The sequence below is a fragment of the Schistocerca nitens genome, chromosome 6, assembly GCF_023898315.1.
Source record: "Schistocerca nitens isolate TAMUIC-IGC-003100 chromosome 6, iqSchNite1.1, whole genome shotgun sequence".
NCBI classification, from domain to species: Eukaryota; Metazoa; Arthropoda; class Insecta; order Orthoptera; family Acrididae; genus Schistocerca; species Schistocerca nitens.
The window spans coordinates 87740550-87766076 of NC_064619.1; the positions used below are offsets into that span (position 1 = coordinate 87740550).

General features: G+C 41.3%; 1 protein-coding gene across 5 annotated transcripts in view; it reads right to left on the reverse strand.

Moving 5' to 3' along the window:
• Positions 1 to 25527, reverse strand: part of LOC126263699 (E3 ubiquitin-protein ligase Nedd-4) — a 200034-nt gene that overhangs the window by 107124 nt on the left and 67383 nt on the right. For all 5 annotated transcript variants that reach the window (XM_049960835.1, XM_049960833.1, XM_049960831.1 and 2 more), the window contains exon 8: positions 19054 to 19192. In XM_049960835.1, coding sequence (XP_049816792.1) covers positions 19054 to 19192 — 139 coding nt within the window. The remainder of the gene's footprint in view (positions 1 to 19053; positions 19193 to 25527) is intronic.

The window sequence follows — 25527 nt, forward strand, 5'->3', positions numbered from 1 at the left end:
AAGTATGTGGTATGCAGATAGAATAGCTAAGTCTCAGGATAAAATTAAAACCATATGGTCAGTCGTAAAGGAAGTGGCTGGTCTGCAGAGACAGGTCGAGGATATAGAATCAGTGCATAGTGGGAATGTCCGTGTTACTGATAAGTCGCATATATGTACACTATTTAATAATCACTTTCTGAATATAGCAGGTGAACTAAATAGAAACCTAGTCCCAACAGGGAATCATATAGCGCTCTTAGAAAAAAGTTTTCTGAGACTGTTACCTGAAATGCTGCTCCATGATACTGACAAGAGGGAGATTGAGTTAATAATTAAATCACTAAAGACCAAGAACTCTCATGGATATGACGGAGTATCTAGCAGAATACTGAAGTATTGTTCTATGTATGTTAGCCCAGTACTTAGCCATATCTGTAACTTTTCCTTTAGGAGTGGTCAGTTTCCTGACCGATTGAAGTACTCGATAGTGAAGCCACTTTATAAAAAGGGAGACATTGATAATGTTGACAATTTTAGACCTATTTCTATGCCATCGGTGTTTGCTCAAGTTATCGAGAAGGTTGTATATACAAGGTTACTGGAGCAATGTTCAGTTTGGTTTTAGAAATGGCTTAACAACTGAAAATGCTATATTCTCTTTTCTCTGTGAGGTTTTGGATGGATTAAATAAAAGGTTGTGAACACTAGGTGTTTTCTTTGATTTAACGAAGGCTTTTGACCGTGTTGACCACAAAATATTACTGCAGAAGTTGGACCATTATGGAGTAAGGGGAGTAGCTTACAACTGGTTCGCCTCTTACTTTAAGAACAGAAAGCAGAAGGTAATTCTCCGCCATATTGAGAGTGGTAGTGATGTTAAGTCCCAATGGGGCACTGTTAAGTGGGGCGTTCCCCAAGGGTCAGTGCTGGGGCCACTGCTGTTTCTTATTTATGTAAACGATATGCCTTCTAGTATTACAGGTGATTCAAAAATATTTCTGTTTGCTGATGACACCAGCTTGATAGTAAAGGATGTTGTGTGTAATATTGAAACAGTAACAAATAATGTAGTTCATGAAATAAGTTCGTGGCTTGTGGAAAATAATTTGATGCTAAATCACAGTAAGATTCAGTTTTTACAGTTTCTAACTCACAATTCAACAAGAACCGATATTTTGATCAGACAGAATGGGCGTATTATAAGCGAGACGGAACAGTTCAAGTTCCTAGGCGTTCGGTTAGATAGTAAGCTGTTGTGGAAAGCCCATGTCCAGGATCTTGTTCAGAAACTAAATGCTGCTTTATTTACCATTAGAACAGTATCTGAAATAAGTGACACTTCAACACGAAAAGTAGTCTACTTCGCATATTTTCATACGCTTATGTCGTATGGTATTATTTTTTGGGGTAATTCTTCTGATTCAAAGAGGGTATTTTTGGCTCAAAAACGGGCTGTTCGAGCTATATGTGGTGCAAGTTTGAGAACCTCTTGTCGATCCCTATTCAATAGTCTGGGAATTCTGACATTGCCCTCACAGTATATATTTTCTTTAATGTCGTTTGTTGTTAGCAATATTAGCCTATTCCCAAGAGTTAGCAGCTTCCACTCAGTTAATACTAGGCAGAAATCAAATCTGCATGTGGAATGCACTTCCTTGACTCTTGTGCAGAAAGGAGTGCAGTATTCTGCTGCATCCATTTTCAATAAGCTACCACAAGAACTCAAAAATCTTAGCAGTAGCCCAAACTCTTTTAAGTCTAAACTGAAGAGTTTCCTCATGGCTCACTCCTCCTATTCTGTCGAGGAGCTCCTGGAAGAGCTAAAAAATTAAGCAAATTCCAGTGTTATATTGTTGATTTTCTTTATTTAAACTTATGACTTGTCACCTGAATATGTTTTTTTATATTTCATTTTATCTGTTTCTAATATTGTGTTATAATTTCATGTATTGACTCGTTCCATGACCATGGAGACTTCTCCTTAATTTGGTCCCACGGAACAATAAATAAATAAATAAATAAATAAATAAAATGGTTTGAAAGTCATCTGTGTATATGACAGCAGCACCCAGACACTCCTGAAGAACTAAGAGGAACAGATATCGAACGGTTACAGAGGCGACAAACTTCAGATTCCTGAAAAACAAATCAGTACCAGTTCATGGTCGTATGAATAATCAAGGAGGAGTATTTGGGAATACCACAGGGAGCTTGTTCTTTGTGGGTTGACGGAAGTCCTGGTTGAGGGTCTCAAGGCACATTCCAACTGGGAAATCCAACCGAGCAGGAGTGACATCCTGTTTGAAGAAAGTGTGTGAAACATCAAATGATTAGGAAATTGTCATATAGTTATTGTTTAAGTGTGCAAGAGCCGGTATTATTGGAACGGAAGTGGGAAGACCCCCAGCTCTGGTAACGAGACTGTATGGGATTGCTCAAGAAGGCTCCAGTGGCCAGACTTATTCCATGATTATGCATTAGATCCAATAATTTCAAAGCCAAATGTGTACTGATCCACAAACCTTGCAACCATTGTTCAGTCAGGACGAAACCAGGGACCAGTAACCACAGTAGAATAGCATGATTCGCACCCCGAGAGGTGTGGGTGAGGAAGCACAGAATCTTAAGGTTTCACATGCCGCTCATTTTCCGCTGACAAACATAGGGTAGCCATGTCAGCTTTTTATGAGAACTGTACAACTACCCAAGATTGGCTCTAGGTTAGTTTGAACAATTGTACTATGACAGAAATGCATAAACTGCAGATTTGTGGGGGCACATTCGAAGCCATGGGAAGGATAGAACCAGATGAACTTCAGATGGCTCTTTTCTACATCTTCACCAACATCTCTACATCCCATTGTACCAGTAATTAGGGTTCTAATGCTCCATTCATGTATGGAGTGTGGGAAGAATTACTAAATGCTTTTGTGCATGCAGTAATTATTTTAATCTTATCCTCATGATCCCTATGAGAGTGATATGAAGACCGATGAAGTATATTCCTAGAGTAATCATTTAAAGCCAGTTCTTTAAACTTTAACAGACTTTCTCAAGATAGTTTACATCTATCTTCAAGAGTCTTCCAGCTCAGTTCCTTCGTATCTTCGTGACACTATCCCACAGATCAAACAAACATTTATGCACCCATTCTCTGTATACGTTCAATACTATAACCGGTCACGACAGTGATTTGTGAGTAGTCTCCTTTGTCGTCCCTATAAAAAAGTCCTCAATCCAGTCACAAATTTCGTTTGATACCCCCAATGATCATACTTTTGACAATAAGCATAGGTATAGTACTGAGTCAAATGCTTTTCAGAAATCAAGAAATGCTGCATTTAGCTGAATACCTTGATCCAAAGCTTTCAATATCTCATGTGAGAAAAGAGCGAGTTGGGTTTCACATGACCAATGTTTTCGGAATCCATGCTAGCTGGCACTGACAAGGTCATTTGGTTCAAGATACCCATTTCTGTTTGAGCTCAAAATATGTTCTAAGATTCTACAACAAATTGAAAGATATTGATGGTAGTTTTGTGGATAAATTTCATCGCTCTTCTTGTAGATGGGTGTTACTTGTGCTTTCTTCCAACTACTGGACACTTTTGTTCAAGGGATCTATGACTGATTATAGTTAGAAAAGGGGCTAACTCTGCTTCAAATTCAATATAGAATCTGACAGGGATTCCATCGGGCCCTGGAACTTTGTTCAATTTTAATGATTTCAGCTGTTTCTCAACACCACTGATGGTAATACTCATTTCTCTCAACTTTTCAGTGATGTGTGTATTAAATTGCAGCAATTTTCCTGGGTTTTCCTTTGAAAAGGAACATTTGAAAACAGAGTTAAGCATTTCAGCTTTCACTTTGCTACCCTCAGGTTCCTGTCTCATTTGCTAGACTGGACACTAAATTTTAGAGCTACTAACATCTTTTACATATGACCAGAATTTCTTTGGATTTTGTGAAATATCATACAACAATATTCTGCTACAGTAGTCATTTAAGGCATCAATCTCTCGACAGCCAATTGTGTTTCATTCAGCTGTTTAATAACAAATTTTATATTCAGGACGATGGGTTAGCCATGGGGTCCAGTATTTCAGGAACTATGGCGGACATTTTTATCAATGACCTTGAAGATAAAGTTCTAAATTCTGACAATAACATTATGGATAAAATTGTTTATTACAAACGTTATGTAGACGACACTCTGTTACTTGTCGATGGTTCCTGTGAGGACATTGAGGAAATAGTAAAAAAGTTCAACGACGCACATAATAAAATAAAATTTACCGTGGAGTATGAAACTGACAATTGTTTACAGTTCCTGGACCTGAATATAAAAAAGCAGGGCAACAAACATGCGTTCTCCGTTTATAGAAAACAAACTACGACTGATGCCGTGACCCCGAAGGATTCTTGCCATCCGCAGGCTTATAAAGAAGCTGCTTTCCGTAGTCTCGTGCATAGGGCAGTCAATATACCTATGAGTGAAAAAGATAGGGAGACTGAAATTAATACCGTTAAGAGAACAGCGATGAATAACGGTTACAGAATAGATATGGTTAAAAAACTGTTACGGAAAAGTAATACGCGCAAAAAGAATAAACCTGATGGAGAGAAAGTGAAAATTATCACGATGCCATACTACGGAAAAGTCTCACAAAAGATAGCAAATATTTTTAAGCCATACAATGTCAAAATAGCTTTTCAGACTAATAACCTACTGAGGTATAGCCTTAAGCACGATATTGGCGAGAAGAGAAATAAGTTTGAAAGATCGGGAGTTTATAAGATTCAGTGCAGAACTTGTGACGCAAAATATATAGGGCAGACAGGAAGATCATTTGCGATCCGGTATAAAGAACATAAAGATGCGTTCAGGTTAGGAAATTATGACAAATCAGCTGTTGCGAACCATATATATGAAACAGGCCATCCCCTTAATAGCATAGAAGACAACGTAGAAATATTGCATGTAGAAAAGAAAGGGAGGAAACTTTATTTACTAGAGGAATTCGAGATAGCCATCCATGAAAAGAAACAAAGCAATATCCTAAATGTACACGATAACTTTAAAGAAATGAGATTTTTTAGCGGTTTTTTAGAATTATTTTAGAGCAGGCATGCGACTTTAAACTTGTAGCATGTCAATGACGGAGTTGTGAGAGGCTAACGATGGCAGACCAATGCAATAAGGAAATGAGGCGCCCAATAGCATAGTGTTACCGTCAAGCACACGGCTGTAACCACACCACAACACCTAGGCACGTCAGTCTACAACAGCTCCCGAGCCGGCGCAGTGCGGCAGCATATTTGGTAGCTATGGGACGGCCATTGACTTGTGTCAACAACTTCAATGTAAGACGAGGACCCACAGTCCAATCTACTTTTAATTCTCTTTTACTCTATGGACTTCCCAACTATTGGTGATGGTATTTTGTCTTTTTAGTCCGTTTAATTTCATGACATAGATTTTACAACCTGATGATGAGAGCATTGTCTCTTGAAACGCGTTGTTAAAATATGTATAAGAATCGTGGTTGAATGCTAACAGTGATAACCAGCTTCTGTCCGTCTTTATCCGTATGCTTTGTTTTGCATCTATTATTGTAAGCTGTTTCTTTAGAAATTTCTTTCCAGTGAGTGCATACCACAGACGGTTCTTCCCATTATGAACTGTTCTACTGGGTACACACCTATCGAGTGCATGGTTTTTCTTTTAAACTTGAGCCATGGTTCCCCTGCATGCTCCTGCCCTGTGCTGAAAGTTTCAAGTTCCTCAGCTATGTATGACATTACTGATTTTTTATCTAGTTTACTGAACATATATGCCTTTCTCTACTTTTAGTTGTCCTTTGTACTTTGGTGATCAATTCAGCCAAAACCGTGTAATGATCAATGATACCAGTTTCAGATGTGGACATCCTCAAAGAAGTGGTTCTATTTGTTGCCATTAGATTCAATATGCACTGAAGAGCCAAAGAAACTGGTACACCTGCCTAATATTGTGTAGGGTGCCTGCAAGCACACAGAAGTGCCCCAGCTTAATGTGGCAAGGACTCTACTGATGTCTGAAGTAGTGCTGGAGGGAACTGATCCATGAATCCTGCAGGGCTGTCCATAAACCCACAAGGATACAATGGGGTGGAGATGTCTTCTGAACAGCATGTTGCAAGGCATCTCATATATGCTCAATAATGTTTATGTCTAGCAAGTTTGGTGGCTGGACATGAGCATTGCTGCAGCCACTCTGTAGCAATTCTGGATGGGTGGGGTGTCACACTGTCCTGCTGGAATTGCCCAAGTCTGTTGGAATGCACAATGGACATGAATGGATGCAGGTGAACAGACAGGATGCTTGTATACGTGTCACCTGTCAAGTTGTATCTAGACATATCAGGGGTCCCATATCACTCCAACTGCACACACCCCGTACCATTACAAGAGCCTCCACCAGTTTGGTCAGACCCCTGCTGACATGCAGGGTCCATGGATTCATGAGGTTGCCTCCATACGCATACACGTCCATCCACTCTATACAATTTGAAACGAGACTCGTCCGACCAGGTAACATGTTTCCAGTCATCAACACGCCAATGTTGCTGTTAACGGGTCCAGGTGAGGCATAAAGCTTTGTGTCGTGCAGTCGCAGTCGTCAAAGGTACACGAGTGGGCCTTCGACTTCGAAAGCCCATATCAATGATGTTTCGTTGAATGGTTCACAAGCTGACACTTGTTGATGGCCCAGCATTGAAATCCGCATCAATATGCGGAAGGAATGCACTTCTGTCACATCTAACGATTCTCTTCAGTCGTCGTCGGTCCCGTTCTTGCAGCATCTTTTTCAGGCTGCAGCGATATAAGAGATTTGATGTTTTACCAGATTCCTCATTCATGGTACACTCATGACTTAGTCGTACAGGAAAGTCCCCATTTCATCGCTACCTCAGGGATTCTGTGTACCATCGCTAGTGCACCGACTATAACACCATGTTCAAACTCACTAAAATCTTGATAGTTTGCCACTGTAGCAGCAGTAACTGATCTAACAACTGCACCAGACACTTGTTTGTCTTATATAGGTGATGCCAATCACAGCACCATATTTTTGCCTGTTTACATATCTCTGTATTTGAATACAGATGCCTACACCAGTTTCTTTGACACTTCAGTGTATTTTCATCATGAGAGGGGCCCCTAAGTATCTCTTCTAGCTAGAGAAGGAATTTAGTTATATTTCACAGGATGTCTTATCACACCCACTACGAAAATTAATTTTCACAACTGAGTGCTGGATGATTGAAGTCTCCACCAATGAATACAGTGTGGCTTGGGAACTTACGTACAAGTGAACCGAGGTGTTCTCTGAAGTTTTCAATTACATCAGGATATGATTCTGGTGGGCAACAGAAGGATCCAATTACTATTATATGCCCATGCCTGATACTAAATCTTGCCCAAACAATCTCACATGCAGCTTCAATTTCTATCTTGGTGGATCTGAGTTTCTTGTCTGCTGTGATAAATACACCACCTCCATTTCCCATTTGCCTCTCCTTTTGATATATGCTTAACTATTCTCCAAAAATCTAACTGATATCAATTTCAGGTTTCAGCCAACTTTCTGTATCTAGTATTGTGTGAACTTCATTCCTTTTCAGGAGAGCTTCAAACTCTGTCACTTTGCTGTGAATGCTTCAGCAGGTAACAATTAGAATTTTAATACTCTCACCTATGGGAGGCATTTCTTTCAATCTGACACTGATACTTCCAGGTTTTATTCAGCTATCGTTATATGGATTGGATGGAGAATCATCTAACCTAAAAGTACCCTTGTGTGCACCCCATGAAAAGTCATCTAACTGAGTAGTAGGTTCTGATGTGTAGTTCACATCTGACCCATTCAGGGGAAACCCACATCCTATGGTTTTGAGGTGATGTTCAGCAAAACTTACAGATTGGAAGCTGTATCCAATGCTGAATTCTCTCTTTGAAATACAGTGCAGGAAAGCCATTGGTCCAATAGGAGGTCACTAGCCCACTGATGGCAGTAAGGTAGAGTATAGCCATGACAGATGATGTCCCCTTGAATGACTGGGGAGCTGAGTGATATTGTGAGTGGGCCATCAGAGGGATATAAATTGACAATTAAAATGTTTGCTTCACTGACAACAGATGCTGGGAAGCAGAGGCACATGTTACCAAGGGTGGGATGTAATGTTCTCAACATTTCTTCTTACTACATTTAATTAGGTAGTAAGCCTTTGCACAGAGCCACTTAAAAGTGATGATGTCTAGCAGTGAAGGTTCTCACTTAAGATGTTCCAGGGTCCTTCTATGATCCTAAACAGTTATTTCAATATCTTTGGCTCACTGTGGAACCAGCAGCTGGTGGAGGGGGACCTTGAGAAGACGCACAGCAGTTACAGCAGCATGGAAAAAAGTTTGAGACATCTCCCACAACTTTGGCACTGCAATCTGCTAGAGGGGGGGGATGAAGGTGATGACAGATATATACAACTGCCTCTTACCCCTTCAGGGAGTGCAACATGGCAATTGGTCACTTGGGTGGTAGCAAGGAAGCGATAGCATCACTTAAAGTGATCACTGTCACTAAGATCACCATATAATGACAACTGTAGTGAAGCCACAATATTGAGGCCAAAATCGTAAGATAGATAGCGAAAAATGTGCCATAAGTAGCACGAAAGAAGGTAGGGTACCATCACTGAAGATATGTACCAAAACTGGAAAGAAGCTTGTCAATGAGAAGGACCCTGTCAGATGATGAGATACTCCCCCACAAGGGGTGGCTTGCACTGAAATCACCACATAGGAGAAAGGCAGAAGGGTTGGGTGGGGGGTAAAGTAATCATATACAGCTGACCATCTAAAAAATGTAAGTGTCCTGCCCAAGGGTGAATGTTGTTGTTGTGGTCTTCAGTCTTGAGACTGGTTTGATGCAGCTCTCCATGCTAAAGGGTGAATAGACATCGAAAATTGTAAGTGCTGGGGGTTGCTCACACTAGTGCAGCTGTCACTACCAATGTGGTACTGAGATGGATCCACACTCAGACATCTGTGCAAATCAATTTACAGACCCCTTCTGATGCTTTTTTGGGACCAGCTTGGTTCCAATAGAAGGCATGGTAACCTTGAAGGGCTGGAGAATAGTGATCAGTGATAAACCATTCTTGGAGAGCAACACTGATCACAGAACAGTCGGATGTTAGTTGATGTATCTCTGGCAGATGACAGTAATATCCACTACAGTTCCATTCAACCATCAAGTTAAGGGTACTCTTGTTTAGCAGGTGATGACCAAGCCTGAGCATAGATCGGGCCACAAAGCTGTGTTTAAAATACTGCGCCCACGTATAGCTCAGGATGCGATTTTTTGGATGTGCAAACCACCTGTCACTCAAAAGCTGGATGTCTTGATATCTGTCACTTGACAGGCACTGCCTACTTTTGTCAATTTCTGAAATTATTTCTTTAGAAAATTTTAGCGAATGTAACAACTGTTGTTGTGAGTGGCTGAGCCAATACATGATCACGTTGAAATAATTTTGTGCATGTACTCATTAGGTTTTGCAGTTTGCTGTAATTCTGGTACAAATACATCACATTTGTTGATTGAGCAAGAATCCAATGGGGGGATATGGCACCCCTGAGGTCACCCAATTAGCATTCTCCCAAGATATTTTCTTTAACTACTGCAGAGGATCAGGACCTTGCAGGGTTTTATCTGCTGTGTGTGTGTAGAAACTGAAGACGAGCAGGCAGTCCTAAGATCCACAGTCTGTGGCTCCTTCAGCCAAAGACTATTGTAGGGTCCATGGTCGGCAGATTTCTGGGGAGAGGGTTCCCTAAGGGCAGCCCTGTTTCAATTAGATGCCACAGGAGGACACTAGTACTCTGACCAGGTGCAGGCAGTTGAGGGCAAAGATGTTTCTGCACGAACCACAAGGGGAGGGGGGAAGGGGTTCTTTATCACCCCCATGGGCTCATTTACTTGTGAGACTACCAGATGTCAACACTGAGGGAAATGACGACTTCTGGGATTCAAAATATAAGAGATAATCTGAGACCATGAGTTCCTTGCTTTTGCATTCCTCAATTATGTTATCTCTTAAGGGAAACTGGACAGCAGGGAAAGGGATGTGAGGGGAGGAGACTCCACAGTTGGCACAGAATGGAGGTTGCTCACGTGTAGACTTTTCATAAAGTGGTCGATCAGTCTCCACAAGACTTGTTCACACAAGAAGACAAATGCCCGAAGCAATGGCATCATAACGAACACATTGAAGGTGGGAAATACAGTTTCACATCACATCAGTAAACCAATATTTTAACTCTTTCAAGAAGCAAGTACCTCTCAAAAGCAAGAATAAATATGTCAGCATCAAATTTGTTGTCTGACGGGTCTCAAAGTACATGATGTCTGAAATGGACCCATCACTTCTCCAAGTATTTGTGAAGTTCTGTATCTGCTTGCAGCATTAAGTTCTTGTGAAAAATTGGAACGCTGTATCGTGTTTTGGTTATTATTGGGCGTTACAGCGGTACATCACCAAGTTTCTTGCAAGATAGTAATGTTCAGGTCTTGTTAGGTGTTGCTCTTTTAATTAAGACAGAACCTCTTGATAGTTCACTGAGGTAAGTGATTTCTCCAAATATGCTATTCTTATTAGCTGCATAGGCTTAGTAGGCAGCAAGGACCTTCCACCTGTCTGGATGGAAATCAGGAATTGTGGGGAGTAAGTTTCTACAGTTCATTTAATTTTGCTTCACTCTCATGGTGTAGCTGAGGAGGGATTGCCAGATCCTCATGGCTTCACTGTGCAAGATGGCTGTCATGATACTACCTCCTCTAGTTGAGGGCTCTCCCAATGGGTGCCATCCAGCCAGAACAATGACCACCAGGCTGACGGTCATTGCCTGGAGTCCCAGGTGCAAGCACCGAGCGAGGTGGCAAATGGTTAGCACACTGCGACTGTTATACCCACATCCTGCTATCCTGATTTAGGTTTTCTGTGATTTCCCTAAATCGCTTCAGGCAAATGCCGGGCTGGTTCCTTTGAAAGGGCACGGCTGACTTACTTCCCCATCCTTCCTTAATCCAATGGGGATGAACACTCTGTTTGGTTCCCTCCCCCTAATCAACCAACCAACCAGGGGCAGGCAACTACACTTTGGCATGTTAGGGGAGGTAATTGCTCCACCATCAATAGTGTGATCACTTATGTAATCAGGGAGGGTTCCACCTTGTGGGTACCTGACAGCCCTCCCACACAGACTGGCTACCAGGCTGGGTATTGGGCGACCACCCCTGTACTGCCTGACTTCAGTTTCAGTAAACATTTTAGAAAAGGTAGAAATCAAAGCTGTATGTCAGGACCCAACATTAGTTAACCAATATGGGTGTTTCAAACTAACTAACATTGGGGGGGGGGGGGGGGGGGGGGGGGGCGGAAGAGCCATAATTGATGCTCCACAGACAAGACAGGTTGTCAACAATGAATTCGTCCTACAGAGCAAAATGAGAAAAGATGCAGTTATAGAGTAAGATCACAGCACATAAAAGGAAGAATTATTGCAGTGGCGCAAGACCTTATGCCTGGCCACGCATGCACTCACAAATGTGTTGTGAGGATCTTCAGGTGAAATCTGTTTCTTGCCGCAATTACTAAGCAGAACTGTAAGGGTCAGACAAATGAAGAAAAGATAGATGAAAAAGTAAAATATGGAAATCATGTGGGGAGATATCGAGGCTGCGTGGGGATGTGCAACGTCTTCCCAGTGAAACTTCTGCAGTGCCCATATGTTGCCAAGATAATTTCGGCCATGCTGCAGAAGTTTTGATGGGAAGCTCTTCCACATCCTCCATACAGTCCTGATCTCTCCCTGCATAGATTTCCATATTTTTGCAGCCTAAAAAAAAAAAAAACAAAAAAAAAAAAAAAAACAACCCCAACAACCAACACAGACTTCCTGCCCATTGATTTGCTTCAGATGAATAGTTGCATCCTTCGGTACAATCATGGTTTTCCAGGCAACTGCAAACATTTTTCCATGAAGGCACTGTCTGTCTTAGAGGTATTAAAGGTTATGGCGATTACTTTTGAAATAATAAATAGTTTACTTACTTTATTTCCATCTGTCTTGTTTTTATTTTGGCTGCACCTTATATCCTCCTACCTCTCTTTAGACTTCTGTTACCGCCTGTAGTCAGTGCTGCTACATCAGCCTTATGATGATTCTATGCTCTACTTTAACTGAGCCAAAAAGCTTGGGCCTGTTTGTAACCAGAAGATATAAGATGTTCCCCTCCAGAGTCAGAAGACTGGCTAACTGCTCCAGGTAATTTTCAGGTAAGCCAATTACAACAACAATACGCAATTCCCTGTCCATACTACCCACCTTACTCCTCGATTTTCCCAATCTATGATTGGTAAATTGAGATATCGCCATAATACCATATTTATTTATTTTATTTACACGTCTAGTTCCGTAAGAACTAACTGAGTAGCAAAGCTCCAAGGTCATGGAACGTGTCAGTACATGAAATGACAGCATAAAAGTAATAACAGGTAATATAAAATGTTTATGGAACCAAAATAGGCAAGCCATAAGTTTAAGTAAATGCAATCAACAATATAACATAAGAATTAGCTTAATTTTTCAAGGAACTCCTCAACAGAACAGAATGATTCACCTATGAGGAAATTCTTCAGTTTCGATTTGAAAGCACATGGATTACTGCTAAGTTTTTAGAATTCTTGTGGTGCGTTATTGAAAATGTATCCCGCAGTATACTGCATACCTTTCTACACAACAGTTAAGGAAGTGCAATCCAAATGCACATTGGATTTCCGCCCAGTATTAACTGTATGAAAGCTGTTAATTCTTGGGAATAAGCTGATATTGTTAACAAGAAACAGCAGTAAAGAAAATACACATTGCCCTCTCAATGTCAAAATACCCAGACTAGTGAACAGGGGTCAACAAGAGATTCGCGAACTTACACCAGTTATTGCCTGAACTGCCGGTTTCTGAGCCAAAAATATCCTTTTAGAATGGGAAGAGTTACCTAAAAATATAATACCATACAACACAAGCGAATGAAAATAAGCAGAGTAGACTAAATTTTGTGTCTAACAATCAGTAACCTCAGATACCATTTGAATAGTAAAAATGGCAGCATTAAGTATTTACATGGAAACTTCTGTAAGTTTACATTAAATGTTCTGCCACTACTGCTCCTGAGATGAGGGTCTATAACAGCATCCAATTACAAAGTTTGACAAAATAATTTAATTGGAGAGAGAAAAAAGTTACTCACCAAGCGGTGGCAGAACACACGTAAAAGGTTATTATTAGACAAGCTTTCAGAGCCAGAGGCTCCTTCAGGCATAAGGGTTGAAGGGGAAGGAAGAGGGGTGAAGGAAAAGGACTGGAGAGAGCTACGAAAAGGGGTAGATTTCAGGAAAGTCATCCAGAACCGCAGGCCATGGAAGACTTACCGCTTGGGATGAGAAGGAAAGACTGACTGTTGGGGGACTGCAATGGTCAAGATTTGGAAAGCAGAGAGCTTGAAGATGGCAGACAGGATAATACGCAAAACAGATATCACTGCTTAAACTTCATGATGAGTTAAGAGTGAAAAGCTAAGTGTATTGTAGATAAAAAGAGGTGGGGAGGCGGGAGTGAAAAACAGACGGGTAAGACAATGAAAGATATAGAAAACTAAAACAGAGTGAAGAAAGAGTAGTTACTGTGAAGAAATGCTGAGACAGAAGAAATTAACGTACATCAGGGCCAGTTGGGTAGCAAGAACCGAGGACATGTTCCAGTGCTAGTTCCCACCTGCGGAGTTCTGAGAAACTGGTGTGGGGGAGAAGAATCGATGGCGCGTATGGTGAAATAGGCACCAAGGTCACAATTGTCATGTTGTAGAGTGCGCTGTGCAACATGATATTGCGTGTTGCCAGTATACCCTGTCTGCATATGCCCATTCATCCTAATTGGTAATTTGGTGGTAGTTATGCCAATGTAAAAGGCCAAACAGTGTTTACATAAAAGCTCGTATATGACATCTTGTTTCACAGGTGGCTCTCCGTTTGATAGTATATGTTTTGCCAGTTACAGGGCTGGTGTAGGTGGTGGTAGGCAGGCGCATAGGGCAAGTCTTGCAGCAGGGACAGTCACGGGTAGGAGCCATGGGTAGGGAGGTGGATGCAGAAGGAGCATAGGATCTGACAAGAATATTGCGAAGATTAGGAGGGTGACAAAAAGCTATTCTAGGTGTGGTGGACAAAATTTCAGACAGAATGTATCATTTCAGAGTGCATGCTTTTAGAAAGTCATGACCTTGTCAAAGTAGTTAATCAATACAGTCCAGACCACGATACAACTGAGTGACCATTGGTGTGCTTTGAAGTTGTTTTTTAGAGGGATCAGCAATACCAGAATTGGGCGTGATCGGCCAGGGAATCTGATTCTGAACTAGGCTGGTGGGAGTAACTACGTCTAGCGAAGGGTGAGGTGAGGAAGGTGGTGTATCACGGTAAAGAGTCTGCATCTGAACAAATACATTTGCCCCGAAAGCCAAGGCTTTATGGGAGGGAATGTTTGACATGGAAAGGATGGTAACAGTCATGAAGTAAGAACTGCCATTTGTCGGTAGGTTTAATGTGGACGGAAGGTTGTAGCTGGCCTTCGATGAGGACAAGATCACAATCAAGGAAAGTAGCATGGAATTCTGAATAGGACCATGGCAAATTTAATTGGCGGAAGGTATTCAGAGATTCCAGAAACAGGTCAGCCTCACCATGAGTCCATGTGGTAAAGATGTCATCAATGTATTTAAACCAAACGACTTATGGATCCCAGGAAAGCCCCTCCAAGCAACCCATGAAAAGATTGGCATAGGAAAGAGCCATTCTGGTTCCCATGACCGTACACCTGATCTGTTTGCACGTCTGCCCATCAAAGGTGAAGTAGTTAATTAAGGTGAGTAGGAAGGATGTCATAGTTTTGGAATCAGTTAGGTGCTGACTGAGGAAATGTTCAGCAGCAGACAGATGATGTACGTGGGGGCGTTGGTTTACAGGGAGGTGACACCAATGGTGGCAAGCAAGGTATACGGTGGGAGTGGGACAGGCATGGATTTCACACCATCTAGGAAATGGTTGTTATTTTCAATATAGGAGGGAAGTCTTTGTACTATAGTTTGCAGGTGCTGATCAACTAAGGCAGAGACACATTCGGGGGGTGCCTTGAAACCAGCAACTATAGGACGGCCAGGATGATTGGGTTTGTGGATCTTAGGAAGAAGGTAAAAGGTGGGGGTGCATGATTTGGGTGGGATGTGAAGTTCTACGGATTGAGGTGTTAATCCTTGTGAGGGGCCTGAGGTTTTAAGGAGGGACTGCAGGTCAGTTTGAATCAGAGATATGGGAATAGACCTTCACCAACATATTGCTTTTGGTCAAGTACCACAGTGGTAGATCCTTTGTCTGCTGGGAGAATAATGATGGAGTCATCAGCTTTTACGGAACACAGAGCATGGATTTTTGCAGAGGACAAGTTAGGATCATGTTGTAGGGACCTGAGGAAGGGTCGTGAAGCAATGCTGGATGTGAGGAATTCTTGGAAGGCTCATAAGGGATGACTTTGAGATACTGATGGTGGATCAAACTGGAATCATGGTCTGAACTGTTCAAGGCAGGGCCCAATGTCACGTTATCTGTTGGAAAGGTTATGGGATTGGGTTGCAAAGTGACTTTTCCAATTGAAATTACGTGTGAAAGAAAGTAGGTCCATCACCAAAGCAGCAAGATCAAATGCAGGATTAGGGCTGAAAGTGAGACCCTTAGGGACACTGTACTGTTTTGACTAGTTCTTGTGATTATGGATTCCTTCATCCTCCTCTGTTTGCCCCTCTTCCCTCCCTTTCAATCCTTCCACCTGAAGAAGCAGCCATTGGCTCCGAAAGCTTGCCTAATAATAACCTCCTTTTGTGTGTGTATTCTGTCACCGCTTTATGAGTAGATTTTCTATCCATCCAAATAAATTATTTTGTCAAAAATTTATCGTTTTCATTGCTACAATTACAAAGCTTGATCTACTTTTAACACCAAATTATTTCACAATTGGAATCTGTACTAACTGCACCAGATATACATTCCAATTGGAATTCAAAATTTCATTGCCATTAATATCAGATTCCAACCAGCTTCCTGTATGTAGTACAGTTTGGCATTATTACCATTTATAAGAGAGGCTAGTTTTTATTGATACTCCTGCTGCTGACAATATTATATTGACAACTTCCTTTTCCAATCTGCCACAATGAATAATTAACAGTGCCAATATGAATCCCTCTCTGAAATCAGAATGTAATTTACTGGACCTTTGGAGGGATTTCTCTACCCTATAAAACCAACATGTGTATACCATGGCACGCAAGGCTCAAACAACTCTACCCAATGCTCAACAGGGCAAGCACACTGAATAGGAGGGTGTCTAGGTCCATGTACATGACACTGATTAGACCTCTGATGACGTATGCAGCTCCCGTCTGGGGATATGCAGCTCTTACACGCCTGCGCCGCCTGCAGATCATACAGAACTAAGTGCTACGCATCATTAGCAACACTCCACACTTCACACGCACCGTGGATCTTCACAATGAATACCGCCTTGAAACCCTCAAGGAAGTATTCAAAAAAACAAGCCATACAACTAAACAGAAACTAGAAAGACATGAACAATCCTTTCACCTTTACTCTGGGAAACTATGATCACAACCGCAGGTGGAAGCATAAGTGGCCAAAGACACTACTAGCTACGGCACAGCCACCTACGGCAAGCTAACATACACTAACAAGCTACAAACATCAGCAAACCCCTGCATATCCACAACATTGACCGGATATACCAGCTGCTATTAAAGCCGACCAACAGGCAACAGCAGGGAAACCGACGAGCTCGCACACTGATGCACAAACAAATCGCCAACATCACCCTACATCGTGCATCTGATATATGACCTATCGGACACAAAAAAATTGATGAACCTAACTGTTACAGGTATGCTGACGTTGACAGAGATCAACACTGGCACCCAACGGCAGCTGCCGAGTAATAGCACCACACGACGTCAAAAGGTATCGACATGCATGATTCCCACTACTAATAAAGCCTACCCTTGCATGTGCATGACCTGTCGCAGGCAGCAGACATCCGCTACTGCTCTTACTACCCAACCTAACTATCACAGAGGTTTTTTCCCTTGGCTCTTGGCTTGGCACTTTTTTCCTCTGCCCTTCAAACTGCTACCCTTCATTTGACTTTTGACCCAATCTATCTCCAGATGAGTGCATATTAATGGTTAATCTTAACCAGATGTACGCAAACATCGAAGTACCCACATCCTGTGACACCACACTTTAGTGAAAACTAACCCTTTAGCAGAGATGGCAGTAGACCTTTTGAGTTGGCCATCATGCCGGTGTGGGCATGGAGGGTCTCCACCTCTTATTAAAGCCAAAAGTGTTCTGCTACTCTTTCAGCAGCTTCCTGTGTGGATGCCTGGTCTGGCCTGTTAACAGCGATTCTTCTGCAGTCCTATACATAGCAGAAGGTTGTAATGTTGAAATAATTAATTCTTTTTCAAACCATGCCAAATTCTTTTCAGCACCTACCTCAAAACATACAATATGCTAATAAATGTAATACTACAGCCAAGTCAGTATAAGATGATCCCTGAAAGTTGCAATAGGCTGAGTGCAGCAGTTTTACACACCTACCTCAACCATAAATGTGTGTATGGCAATGCCTCAGAGTTGTCACAGCTATACAGATGATACTATTTTCAGCTGCAGCCATTAACATTATGCAGCTGACAGCTGGCAACAGCACTGCTGTCAGGGATCATTTTATGCCAACTGGACTATAGGTTACTTGTATGATTCTAGAGACTATAAGGTAGTCAGGAAAAATGGAGATATGAAAACATTTAAAATCACTTTGATAGTCCGATAATTAAGAAACTGATAAATATAGCTATCACAGATTACTGTAAGAGAACTTGCCAGTAATTTTTATTTTCTTTGTGGGGAGTTCTAATCAGACATACTGGATGACATTTGCTTAGAAAAGCAAGTTTCATAAAAGGAGATAGCTTGACTTCCTAATTCGAAAGTAAATGCTGTACCTTAATATACATCTACAGATGAAAGTAGCAAAATCAAGTGGTGCTAAATCTAGGATTGAATAGTGAATTATTATTAAGAGGATAGCTGCTACTCACCATATAGTGGAGATTGGAAGTTGAAGATAGTAAACACAAAAAGACTGTCAAACAAGAAAGCTTTTGGCCAAAAAGGCTTTAATCAGAATCACTCACTCACTCACACACACACACACACACACACACACACACACACACACACACACACACAAAACAACAACTCGCACTCACATGTTCCTGGCAGCCAGGGACTGTGGTGTGTGTGTGTGTGTGTGTGTGTGTGTGTGTGTGTGTGTGTCATGCTTTTTCTAATTCTGATTAAGGCCTTTTTGGCCAAAAGATTACTTACTTGAAAGTCTTTTTGTTGCGCCTACCTGTGGTTCAGCATCTCTACTGTATTTTGAGTAGCACTTGTCCTTTTCATAATAGATGATAAAATCAAAATTCACAAAATTTTGTGAGTGGGAAAAATCCTCTATTCTAAGAAAAATGTGTTCTGTGTCTATATTTGTAATGTCACTAACAAGAAGATAGTTCAGTTTAGCTTCTGTATTCCATTTCCAAATACATTCATTATTACTCTGAGTCTAGTATTTCTGCCATTCTGCAATCACTGCTTTGCATCTCATGTTATTTCAAAAGCACAATACATACAAGCACCTACTGCTGATACATGCAGATCCAAATGATAAATTGAAACAGGAGAACAGACACATGCACATTTTGTAGCCCATATTTAAGGAACTAAGTAAAAACAAACAAAAATAATAATAAAATAAAGAAATGCTTAGAAAAATAAAAACCTGATGCAATGATGTGTTGATCTCTCTACGGTTGGAATCTACATCATCTACACTAATGTGAAACCGACGCTGAAATTCCGTAGCAGCGGACTCCAAACTTCGTTCTCGTACATTCTGGTCAGTGCAAACACCCAAATTTCTGCAAAACAAATTAAGTAGATAAATCAGAAACTAATAAGCAAAAGGATAAAGACAGAATTCAAAAGTCCTCATGTAGAACCAAAAGCTTTTCATTTAAAAAAACACAATGGCAGGAAAACAAAACATAATGGAAAATGCGTACAGAATGTTTACTGGCTTAAAATTCTTCTTTTAACAGTCTAACAAACTTTGTAAACCACATCAAATACTGTGCAATTGCTGGAAAAAAGTTTTAACTGATATTTTATGAACTTTTTGTGTGTTGCTGTTCACTGTTACAGATTAAACATGTCATGTCTTTGTGAAAGTGAATACAAAGGCACTTTTTATGTTTGTTGAACTGACAAAAATCACAACTATTACACTGCATTGAACTGGAGTGTGGGAGATGGAGAGGGGGAGGGAAGAAATTTACATTGACCACTGGTGATCATGCATAATTTTTTTAATCAATGTCTAGTTCAAAGTTTGTCAAACCTAAATGCATATACAGGGGACAGACAAAAATATTAAATCACCAAAAACAACACATTGCCATTCCTAATATGGTGCACAAAAACTGTTTGCTTCCAAACAAGCTTCCAGGTATCTCAGAATGCATAACTACAGGTCCTCTATGGTTTTCTTTTATCATTCTTCATGCTAAAATAATGCAAAGTTAAGGTAACGACGGTGAAGACATAAAGCAATCGCGCGTCCTTCTCTCCAAAGTAGACCACAGGGGCTCAATAATTTTGAGATCTGGTGACTGTAGTGGCCAGGACACACAGGACTATTGATCATTCATTCGCTCAAAATCAGTCCTGCATGACGCGAGCGGTGTGAACGTGGGCCCTGTTGTTTTGAAAGACATCACCACCAGTGGGGAATAAATACTGTACCATGGTAAGGACCTAATCAGCCAAATGATCACACAATCCTCAACAGTAATACAATCTCAGAGTAACCATGCGGCCCACGGAATATAATTATACCTGCTGCCTAAATCACCTCCAAACCACCACCATGTTCTGTTCTCGGGACATAATCTCCTCAGCTAGAAGTTGGAAATAGTGTGCAACAAGACTCATTCAACCAAATTACTTTCTTCCATTGTTCCATAATCCAGGTTTTATGACACCAGCATGACATTTTTCTTTTGCAACACTGCCACGTGGTTTTGGAATTCCAGATCACTCTGTACCAAGTTTTGGTGCTAACAGTGTTTGTGAGTGCGACATTCCATTCTACAAAAATTTCATTCTACAAGGACTTTTGCAGCTTTCATCCTTATTTTTCGTCACAATCCTCTTCAATGAGCATCCGTCACAATCACTAAACACATACTTTCAGCTGCATTGTGACTTAGTGAATGATGATCTGCTGCTTTCCCTGTAAGTTGTATAATATTCTCTATGGTGCCTCCTGAAACACCAAACACTTCATCTCCCTTGGTTTATTTGACACTACAATAGTGAAGCCATAGTCACAGCACATAAAATTTTTCCTTTAAAAAAATTACATACTGTGATTATGGCTTACTATTGTAGCGTCAAACATTTAAGTCATATTTGGTCACACTCCTCACAACAATTATGTCAGAATACAGAATCCCTTGGTTAAGGGAGTACTGGTCATATGGGCACTAACAATTTGCCTACATTCGAATTCACTTACCTCTGACATAATGCACTTACAAAACAAAGAAATCTGATCTGACCACAACTGACACTTTGAATATATTGAGGACATTTCACAGGTGCTGCTTGTGGTCAAACAGAACAATGTAATCTGCAGTCTTGGCTGGTGTCTGTATTTATGTTCAAGCGTGTATTTCCATACTTCTGAGCAACCTCTGTCTATGTGCAAGAGGTTGAAAGTCTAGGAGTAAACGAGACAGCAGTTGTACTATTGTTCTCCGGGTGAAGAAAGTATGATGAGAGCCAAGTATTTCTGTCTTTAGAGAGAAGGTGACCGCAACTTAGTCAAAAAATTATTATTCCTTTCAAAATAGTGTAACAAAGTTGAAACAACATCATCATCATCATCATCATCATCATCATCATAGTTGCACCAACAAATACAAGAATGTCTTACAGGTAGATAACAGACACCAAGAAAATACTCAACCATTGTGGCTCAGAAAATTCAGCCATTGTGTAAAAAGAATTCTTTCCTTTCTTTTTGGTGGCCTTTAATGCAGCCAAAGATGGGTCAGGACCGGTATGGTTCTTCTCTTAGATCCTGGAGAACCAACAATCTTCACATAATATGAATATGTTGTTGTTGTAGTCTTCAGTTTGGTTTGATGCAGCTCTCCATGCTACTCTATCCTGTGCAAGCTTCTTCATATCCCAGTACTTACTGCAACCTACATCCTTCTGAATCTGCTTAGTGTATTCATCTCTTGGTCTCCCTCTACGATTTTTACCCTCCACGCTGCCCTCCATTGCTAAATTGGTGATCCCTTGATGCCTCAGAACATGACCTACCAACCGGTCCCTTCTTCTTGTCAAGTTGTGCCACAAACTCCTCTTCTCCCCTTTCTATTCAATACCTCCTCATTAATTAAGTGATCTACCCATCTAATCTTCAGCATTCTTCTGTAGCACCACATTTCGAAAGCTTCTATTCTCTTCTTGTCCAAACTATTTATCATCTACGTTTCACTTCCAGACATGGCTACACTCCATACAAATACTTTCAGAAACAACTTCCTGACACTTAAATCTATACTCGATGTTAACAAATTTCTCTTCTTCAGAAACGCTTTCCTTCCCATTGCCAGTCTACATTTTATATCCTCTCTACTTCAACCATCATCAGTTATTTTGCTCCCCAAATAGCAAAACTCCTTTACTACTTTAAGTGTCATTTCCTAATCTAATTCCTCAGCGTCACCCGATTTAATTAGACTACATTCCATTATCCTCGTTTTGCTTTTGTTGATGTTCATCTTATATCCTCCTTTCAAGACACTGTCCATTCCGTTCAAATGCTCTTCCAAGTCCTTTGCTGTCTCTGACAGAATTACAATGTCATCGGTGAACCTCAAAGTTTTTATTTCTTCTCCATGGATTTTAATACCGACTCTGAATTTTCCTTTGTTTCCTTTACTGCTTGCTCAATATACAGATTGAATAACATCGGGGAGAGGCTACAACCCTGTCTCACTCCCTTCCCAACCACTGCTTCCCTTTCATGCCCCTCTACTCTTATAACTGCTATCTGCTTTCTGTACAAATTGTAAATAGCCTTTCCCTCCCTGTATTTTACCCCTGCCGCCTTCAGAATTCGAAAGAGAGTATTCCAGTCAACATTGTCAAAAGCTTTCTCTAAGTCTACAAATGCTAGAAACATAGGTTTGCCTTTCCTTAATCTTTCTTCTAAGGTAAGGCGTAAGGTAAGTATTGCCTCACATGTTCCAACATTTCTACGGAATCCAAATTGATCTTCCCCGAGGTCGGCTTCTACCAGTTTTTCCATTCGTCTATAAATAATTCGCGTTAGCATTTTGCAGCTGTGAGTTATTAAACTGATAGTTTGGTAATTTTCACACCTGTCAACACCTACTTTCTTTGGGACTGGAATTATTATATTCTTCTTGAAGTCTGAGGGTATTTCGCCTGTCTCATACATCTTGCTCACCAGATGGTAGAGTTTTGTCATGACTGGCTCTCCCAAGGCCGTCAGTAGTTCTAATGGAATGTTGTCTACTCCCGGGGCCTTGTTTAGACTCAGGTCTTTCACTGCTCTGTCAAACTCTTCAAGCAGTATCGCATCTCCCATTTCATCTTCATCTACATCCTCTTCCATTTCCATAACATTGTCCTCAAGTACATCGCCCTTGTATAAACCCTCTATATACTCCTTCCACCTTTCTGCTTTCCCTTCTTTGCTTTCCCATAATGCTAATACCCTGATGGGGTCTTTGTGAGGTCCCAAGTGACACCATTTTTCAAACTGTTTGTGTACTGTGCACCTGAGGTGGGGTGTGGGATAAAGCCTAGTATTTACTTAAGTAGATATGTAATACTGCCTAAAAATCATATCAAGGCTGGCTGACATACTGACCCTGTCAGTAAACTGTAAGGTGGATTCAATCTGATTCTGGCGCACCCTGCTAAGTTTCGGATGCGGGCACTTTACTGCACTCTGCTATCCAGGTGGGTGTGTAAAGGGAACTGGAGCATGCAAAATAGCTAATCTTTGTATTTATATCACTTCCTCCAGTAGTACTTGACAGCACGAGAGAGCTTAGCTTACTTTTCAGAATGCCAAAAACATACAATGTCTACTGTGCAATTCAGTGCGTAGACTGTGATTTTTGTTTTCTGTTAACATTTATCAATAACTGACTACTTTATGCGTATCTGAGTAACCAATGAAGTAACTTTTTATAACTAAAGCCATGCATAGGACATAGTTGTGGCCAAGTTCAGTGAAGCAGAAGTTATGCGACATGCTTTAGATAGCACCAGTTCAAGACTACTACTGAATTTCATACTCAACAAGCCACTGTATGATGTGTGGGGTGGATGGTACAAGTAGTGGTATTAGTTTTCTCCTTTTCCTGTTCTATACACAGATGATACAAAGTAAGTATGAACTGTTTGTTCACTGGTACAGCTCTGTAAGAGTAAAAATTCTTCAGATTTAGTGCCATGGTTATTACCTATATTCTACTTTTAAACCATATTCCTGTGTAAGATTTTGTAGTACAGTCTATTGAAATGTTTTCACAACAGGTACAATATATTTAAATTACAATACTTTACTGTAACAAGTACACCACTGGTACGTTTCAGGACCTGACCATTTTCACTAGACTGCTGTGGGAAAGTATCTTTGAAAGATGTCCAAATATTATTATTAATGTAAACAGACAGATAAAAAATCTCCTCGCCAAGCGGTGGCAGAACATGCACATAAAAGACCATTATAATTATCCAAGCTTTCAGACACTTTCTACCGGCAGAAGGGTTGAGGGGGAAGGAAGAGGTGTGAAGGAAAATGACTGGAGAGATCTACGAAAAGCATCAGATTTCAGAAAACTCCCCCAGAACTGTGCATCAGGGATGACTTACAGATTGGTTTGGTTTTGTTTCGCTTTAGGGCACAAAAAACAACTGGGTCGACAGCCTGTGCATCATTTGCTAAAACAGCTGATAACTCAGACAGCAAACCCAAGCGGGAATGTAAACGGTTACAAAATGAGCATTCCATCAGGAAGAGACAGACAGTTAAAACTTGTGTGCAGTGTGTTCAAAGTGGTGGGGTGGCGCCATTTATCAAATGACAATGGCTGAAAAGGCAGTGCCCAATCGGCAGCCAAGTTAATATGACCTCCTCCCGGCGGGAGGGCCGAGAGGAGGTCATCCAAGCTGCAGGGAGATGCTTAATAATCCTGAGCTTATTCTCGTGAACGGAGGACGATTGGCAACGCCAAAAGGGACACCACCTCCTGATAGACAGCAATACAAAGATCATCGGAGGGAACATAGGAACTCATGGGCTGAGGTACGTGGACTGCAGCCTCGGCAGCAGCATCAGTAGCCTCATTTCCTGGCAGATCAAAATGACCAGAAACCCACAGAAACATCACACTGGCTTCACCAAGAGTGAGCAAGTGACAGTTTTCCTCCATTAAGGGATGGACAGTGTACAGCACACACAGACTTTAAAGGGCATTGAGTGAGTCTGAGCAGAGGACACAATTGAAAAGGCTGTGTCGCCGGATGTACTCTGTGGCCTGATACAGGGCAAAGAGCTCAGCTGTAAATACTGAGCAGTGTGCCGGAAGCCAGTATCGAAAAATAAGGGTGCCAATGACGAAGGCACACCCGACCCCACAGTCAGTCTGAGAGCCATCAGTGTATACAAAGGTACTATCGCGAAGTTCCGCGCGAAGGTCGTGAAACTGAAGGTGATAGACCTAGGCTGGAGTACTGCCCTTAGGAAGCAAATGGAGGCTGAAGTTAAAACGGACCACTTCACGAAGCCAAGGTGGTGAAGGGTTCACACCCACCGGGAAAATTGCACATAGTGTTAAGGTAAGCCACCATAGCAAGTGCTGAAAGCAGACTCCACGAGGTAACAGACAAGAGGGACGTGCCTCATACTGGTGATCAAAAGAATCATCAAAGGAGGAGACATAGGGTGGGTGGCCATGCATGGCAGACAAACGGCATGCATACCTCCTGAGGAGAAAGTCATGGCGGTAGGACAGAGGTAGTTAGCAGTTTCAGCATACAGACTCTCAACCAGGCTAATGTAAAAAGAGCCCACGGCCAAACAGATGCCATGATGGTGGATACTGCTGAGATGGTGTAAGGGGGATGGGCATGCAGACGG